This window comes from Osmerus mordax, chromosome 17 (genome assembly GCF_038355195.1).
Source record: "Osmerus mordax isolate fOsmMor3 chromosome 17, fOsmMor3.pri, whole genome shotgun sequence".
Lineage (NCBI taxonomy): Eukaryota > Metazoa > Chordata > Actinopteri > Osmeriformes > Osmeridae > Osmerus > Osmerus mordax.
This window is the reverse complement of record NC_090066.1, coordinates 1,165,531-1,172,555: the sequence shown is the minus strand read 5'-3', so window position 1 is coordinate 1,172,555 and position 7,025 is coordinate 1,165,531. Positions and strand designations below refer to the sequence as shown.

General features: G+C 50.6%; 1 protein-coding gene across 1 annotated transcript in view; it reads left to right on the top strand.

Moving 5' to 3' along the window:
• snd1 (staphylococcal nuclease and tudor domain containing 1) overlaps positions 1-7,025 on the top strand; it is a gene marked incomplete in the record, with an annotated part of 82,490 nt that overhangs the window by 58,389 nt on the left and 17,076 nt on the right. The window contains 1 exon segment of the mRNA XM_067254615.1: positions 4,284-4,471. Within this exon segment, the coding sequence (XP_067110716.1) occupies positions 4,284-4,352 (69 nt within the window).

The following is a 7,025-nucleotide window of genomic DNA, read 5'->3' as shown; positions in this document are numbered from 1 at the left end:
TGAGCGATCATGTGATGGATCTTCCTCTCCTCTTCCTCTCCTCCCTTCCTCTCCTCTCCTCTCTTCCTCTCTTCCTCTCCTCTCTTCTCTCCTCTCTTCTCTCCTCTCTTCCTCTCCTCCTCTCTTCCTCTCTTCCTCTGCTCTTCCTCTCCTCTCTTCCTCTCCTCTCTTCTTAGTCCCCCTCCTAACAGTGGAGGTGTTTATTCTTACAGTAAGTGGCTGTGAGAGCTTTTCCCCTCCACCCCAGGTTGTTTCCAGTGGCTGCTGTAAGACGGCTTCTCCCACACAGGGTCTCAGCTCAAGCTAATTGAATTGGCATACGAGTGATTAGAAAAGCTTTCTGAGACTGTAAATGAGTATTAGAGAAAGCAATAAGCTGCTGTCACCAGTGTTACAACCCTGACAGGAGGGTGGCTATTAGGACAACGGACACAAACACATTGTCTTTATATTAATTTCTTTATTCGGATGGCTTGTGTGTGTAATTATACTTCTTAACAAGCTGCATGGTTAGTAACCTGTTCTCCGTTTCCAGATGTGGACCAGTATATCTGTATGGAATAATTATGCCGTAGATGTTGGCTGAATGGATGCATTGCTTCAAATTCAATACAATGCCACGAGGAAATGTCTTTTTTTGTAGTTTTCCAAACTTTGTAGAAAACCTTTTTTCAAAATTACAACAAATCGTAACACTTTTTCACACACAGCACAACACAAATAGGTTTTTAGAACTTTTTATTTTATTTTTATAATTTCAACCTTCAAAAAGAGAGAGAGGAGGAGAGGAGTGAGGAGAACAGAAAAGCAGAGCAGAGTACAAAGAATAGTGGGGGAGGGAGGGGAGGGGGTGTTTGAGCTGTTGATCGATAGAGAGCTCAGGGGCCTCCAATGATCTGTCTACGGACAGAAGAGGGAAAGAAGGAGAGAGTGATAGACAAAGAGAGAGAGAGTGATAGACAAAGAGAGTGAGTGGTAGACAAAGAGAGTGAGAGTGGTAGACAAAGAGAGTGAGAAAGAGTGGTAGACAAAGAGAGTGAGAGGGAGATAGAGATCCTCCCTCCTTCTCACCCCCTCCCCCTGTTTGGCCTCATGGAATCTCAAACCTAGAATTACAGCAGACTAGTCGTGCAGCCTACTGATTCGATATTCTTTCTTTTTTTGTACAAACGCATGGGAATGCTTGTTGACAAGATCAGTTTGAAGGCCCCCAGTGAGAAGTGAAGGATAGTAGACTGCAGAATAGAGTAGAAAACAGTAGAATAGCGGTTGTATAACTGTGTTCAGCTCTCTGGTCTGCAGTTCTCTGGTCTGCAGCTCTCTGGTCTGCAGTTCTCTGGTCTGCAGCTCTCTGGTCTGCAGCTCTCTGGTCTGCAGCTCTCTGGTCTGCAGCTCTCTGGTCTGCAGCCCTCTGGTCTGCATCCCTCTGGTCTGCAGCCCTCTGGTCTGCAGCCCTCTGGTCTGCAGCTCTCTGTCTACTGCTGTCTCAAGTAGCTTTAGCTTCTCAGCTAAGTTTGACCTCCAGCCACTGGAGCTAACATGGCTAACAGATTTGAATACTTCCTGGTTCTTGTTAACTGTCAGTCAGCCAGTTGTTATTATTTCCTGGTTATAGTTAGCTAGCTTAAAAGTCCAGTCCGAGCTCGTCTACCACCAGAGCAGTATTACATTTGCCCGTAGCTCAAGTCCACTACTGACTAGCACTAGCTCCAGCGAAGATCAGGTTGTGCCTGGAGCTAACTTAGAGTTCCCTTGCTATAACCCCCTCCCATGCTTGGCATTGAGTGCTTAGAGATCCGGTGTGTCTCTAATAGCATGGTTACGTAACTCCACGGCACTTAAGTGGGGGTGGAGGGTGTGTGTTGGGATTGAGGGAGTGATGGGAGGAGGGTGAAGGAGACTTGAAGCTTGTTGTGATGGAGGGAGTTGGATCCTGAAGCCGCCTCTGTCATCAGGGCCCAGGGCCACGGACTGATCTGTCTCTCCTGTGTTCAGCCAGCAGCTGACCAGGGTCACACCTGGATGAAAACTAGGGGAGCTGGAGCACAGCTGTCTTTAGGAGGACTGGGGAGTGTTGTTTACATGGCAACAGTAACTAACCAGCAGCTCTGATAAGCAAGTAAACCACCATAACGTTGTATTAGTTTGTGTCCACTTCTCAACCTGGTTAGACCTGGTTGGACCTGGTTAGACCTGGTTGGACCTGGTTAGACCTGGTTAGACATGGTTTAGACATGGTTAGACCTGGTTAGACCTGGTTATAACCTGGTTAGACCTGGCTAGACCTGGCTAGACCTGGCTAGACATGGTTAGACCTGGCTAGACCTGGCTAGACCTGGCTAGACCTGGCTAGACCTGGCTAGACCTGGCTAGACCTGGCTAGACCTGGTTAGACCTGGTTAGACATGGCTCGACCTGTCTAGACATTGTTAGACATGGCTCGACCTGGTTAGACATGGTCAGACATGGTCAGACCTGGTTAGACATGACTCAACCTGGCTTTAAAACACAGACGGAAAGAAGAAGGGGGGGAATACGCCTTTGTGTGCTTGTCCCATTATGCAGTTTGTCATTATTGCGTTTAATAAAAGTGCAGATTATACGCTCATTAAAAAAAGCGTTTTACTTTGACTGGAGAAGAAGACAAAAAAGAATGCAGAGCGCCTTCACAAAGTAATTCCCATCAGATTTCCCAGGGGCCACAGTGCTAAGCAGCGAGTGTCTTAATCGCTTGACTTCTCAAGTATCTCCTCACCGCATTCTTGCACACACTCTTGTCAGAGGAGAAAAAATTATAAAGACTATTGATTTTTTTCTCTCCTTCACTTATGAAGCTAAATGTAATGAAAAGATAATTAGTCTGAATAGGCAGATTTTGGTTATTGTCTGTAAAGGTAAATGTTGTCTAACAGTAGCACTTGGTCAGCAGGGTTATTATTTGATGAGGCCTTTCTCAACCCCTGGGAGAGGCAATTTGGCTCCGTTAATTGCATATTATTTAAGAAGTGTGCTGTTTCAAAATATTTGATATCTTAAACTCCGAAGACACGAAAGATGTGAGTGAATTACATTTCATGGTATTTTTTTGTGTTGTAATTTCCACAGGGCAGAAATTGTCTGTTGATGGCGGTCCCACCACACGTGCCTCACACACACACCACACACACTCCACACACACACATCCCCCACACACACACACCCCCCCCTGTCAGTCGTATTCCTTCCTCTCCTCCTGGTTGGGTTTGCTTCCTCTCTTAGAGCCGACCCATCATCTCCCATCATTATGTTCAGTGGTGCTATAACAAGAGCAGCTCTGAGTCTCTGTAATCCATCAGCCTTTCTGGCAGGGCCAAGTCCACAGCTTTTAATTGAGAATGTCAGACTAAAGTTAGCTGCGACCGGATCGCCCCTGCCTGGGTGTAATTGTCCGCAAAAATATGAGAGTGCTGGCGGCTGGGATCAGGAGAGAGCTGACAGAGGAGAGAGAGAGGCCTTCCTCTCTGTGAGAGGGAGAGAGAGAGAGAGGCCTTCCTCTCTGTGAGAGAGAGAGAGGGAGGGAGGGAGGGAGGGAGGGAGGGAGGGAGGGAGGGAGGGAGGGAGGGAGGGAGGGAGGGAGGGAGGGAGGGAGGAGGGAGGGAGGGAGGGAGGGAGGGAGGGAGGGAGGGAGGGAGGGAGGGAGGGAGAGAGGAGAGAGGAGAGAGAGAGAGAGAGGAGAGAGGGAGAGAGAGGGAGAGAGAGGGAGAGAGAGGGAGAGAGAGGGAGAGAGAGGGAGAGAGAGGAGGAGAGAGGGAGAGAGAGGGAGAGAGGAGGAGAGGGAGGAGAGAGAGGAGAGAGAGGAGAGAGAGGGAGAGGAGATGGAGAGAGAGGGAGAGGGAGAGGGAGAGGGAGAGGGAGAGGAGAGGAGAGGGAGAGGGAGAGGGAGAGATGAGAGAGGGTGTTTGAGCTGCTGATCGATAGAGAGCTCAGGGGCTCCAATGATCTGTCTAAGGACAGAAGAGGGAAAGAAGGAGAGAGTGATAGACAAAGAGAGAGAGAGTGGTAGACAAAGAGAGTGAGAGTGATAGACAAAGAGAGTGAGAAAGAGTGGTAGACAAAGAGAGTGAGAGAGAGTGATAGACAGAGAGTGAGAGGGAGATAGAGATCCTCTCCTCCTCCTCACCCCCCCCCCCCCCCCCCCCCCCTGTTTGGCCTAATGGAATCTCAAACCTAATCCCTGATACAGTACATTAACTCTGCCTCATGTCTTTATCTCCCTCCCTCCCTCCTCCCCTTTCTCCCTGCAGGTGGAGGTGGAGGTGGAGAGCATGGACAAGGCAGGCAACTTCATCGGCTGGTTGCACATCGAGGGGTGAACCTGTCTGTGTCTCTGGTGGAGAGCGCCCTCTCTAAGGTCCACTTCACGGCGGAGCGCAGCTCCTACTACAAAACCCTGCTGTCTGGGGAGGAAGCAGCACGCAGCAGGAAGGAGAAGGTGAGAGGGGGGAGGGGAGAGGGGGGGGAGGGGGAGGGGGAGGGAGGGAGGGGGAGGGGGGAGGGAGGGAGGGACTACAACCCTCTTGACTTGACTTCTGCAGGTCCTGCTATAGCAGAGCCAGGGACCTCACACAAAGGCTATGTGGTTCAATGCTAACTTCCTACGCAGCCTCATGCTAACTTCCTACGCAGCCTCAATGCTAACTTCCTACGCAGCCTCAATGCTAACTTCCTACGCAGCCTCAATGCTAACTTCCTACGCAGCCTCAATGCTAACTTCCTACGCAGCCTCAATGCTAACTTCCTACGCAGCCTCAATGCTAACTTCCTACGCAGCCTCAATGCTAACTTCCTACGCAGCCCTCCCATAAATAATACTAACAATGCAGACCACTGTACAGACCACTCCCCCTCTCTCTCTGCATCCAGTACTGTACAGACCACTCCCCCTCTCTCTCTGCATCCAGTACTGTACAGACCACTCTCCCCCTCTCTCTGCCAGCTGTTAAGCAGCTTGTTCCAGGACATGATATAATAAGAGCTACTTATATCACAGCAGTCCTTTTCAAAGGAAGAATCTCAACGGCTGTTTTCTGTCTGTCTTGTTCCAAGTCACCTTATTTTCGTACGTGGTTTATTGACCCCCAAAGTCCCAGTGTGTCCTTGTAGCGAGTGCCCAGAGAGGTGTGAGCATGTGCTTTGCATTGGAGGATTGACGGGCGTATGGTTATCACCAAGCCTCTCTTCCTCTCCTCTGTCCTCAGTACTGTTTGATGGATGGAGTCCTCTCTCTCTGTGATCCCAATCTCTCCGTTTTCCTCCTGGCCCTTCCTCGTGCCTGCCAGATGAATGCAGGCTTTCTCCTTCTCTTGTCTGTCGTTTGGTTCTTCATTTCTCTCTCTCCATCCCTACTCCCCGCTCTCTCTCTCTCCATCCCTACTCCCCTCTCTCCCCCCCCCCTCTCTCTCCATCCCTACTCCCCTCTCTCCCCGCTCTCTCTCTCTCTCCATCCCTACTCCCCTCTCTCCCCGCTCTCCCTCTCTCCCTCCCTCTCTCCCTCCCTCCCTCCCTCTCTCCCTCTCTCTGTCCCTCTCTCCCTCTCTCTCTCACTCTCTCTCTCTCTCCCTCTCTCTCTCTGTCTCTGTCTCTCTCTGTCTCTCTCTGTCTGTCTGTCTCACCCTGTGGACGAAAGGTGCTGCCACACTCATATCAGTATGATCTACTGCCCAACCCAAGCAGGGACTGTGCTGTCCCGAATCCATCACCGCAAAGCCAGCTCTCACTCCCCCCTCACTCTCTCTCTCCATCCCTTCTCCCCGCTCTCTCTCTCTCTCCATCACTACTCCCCGCTCTCGCTCTCTCTCCATCCCTACTCCCCTCTCTCCCCGCTCTCTCTCTCTCCCCCCTCCATCCCTACTCCCCTCTCTCCCCGCTCTCTCTCTCTCCATCCCTACTCCCCTCTCTCCCCGCTCTCTCTCTCTCCATCCCTACTCCCCTCTCTCCCCGCTCTCTCTCTCTCTCCATCCTACTCCCCTCTCTCCCCGCTCTCGCTATCTCGCCATCCCTACTCCCCTCTCTCCCCCCTCTTTCTCTCTCCATCCCTACTCCCCTCTCTCCCCCCTCTCTCTTTCTCTGTTGTCTGGCCCCTTAACAGCAGACATCTGAACAGAGGTGCTCATGGTGAATCTTAGACTCTGCAGGTTCAGCTTATCTCCCTAAAACACTGACCACCCCCCCCGCCTCACCCTTCGAGGAGGGTGGCCGGGCGGTCACTCTGTGCCAGGGCACGAACCGGACCTCCTCCCCCCCCCACGCCTGTCTGACTGACAGCCAGGCTGGCTCCCTGTTGCGACCCGACCCAACGCGAGAGCGGGGTTGGAAAGGGTCTGACAGTGATCCCTTTTCTCTGTCTGTCTCCTGTCTGGGCCCTGGTGGTCCTGGGGTGGAGCCCAGGCAGGGCCAGAGCCACACACGCACGCACACACACACACACACACACACACACACCTGCCTCTGGTAGGGAACTGAGGGCAGGGGGAGTTAGGGTAGGTGTTTGAGGAGCTGCTGTTGTTGCACTTGTTTCTCAAACAAAAACTGCTGACCTCCAGTGACTGATGAGGATATGAGTTTTGGTGTGATGATGCCTGAGGGATGGTAGTCATTACGGCCTAAATGAAAGCTTTCAGAGGTGTTCTTCTGCGGCTTATTGGATCAGCATATTAGATCGCGTAGCTCAGCATGTCTTGAAATGATACCTTAAACTGCAAAACAAGCCTCTACTTTGACCTCCTCTTGCATATTCTAAATATGAAGGTAGACAACAAAACAATTCTAATAATATGTAAAAGCTTGCTTGACACAATCTTTTTATTTCATTTTAGGTAAGCTCTTGAGATAGCGTTTGTGTGGAATATATGCACACACTAAAAGGGCATTATCTTTAATGATTAAGTTGGCTTTCATCCTAAACACGCATAAGATTTAGCCAGTGGCTTGAGAACACAAAGGGCACATTAACTTAAGCACTGTGTTGTTTTAAGAAAGCGCTCATG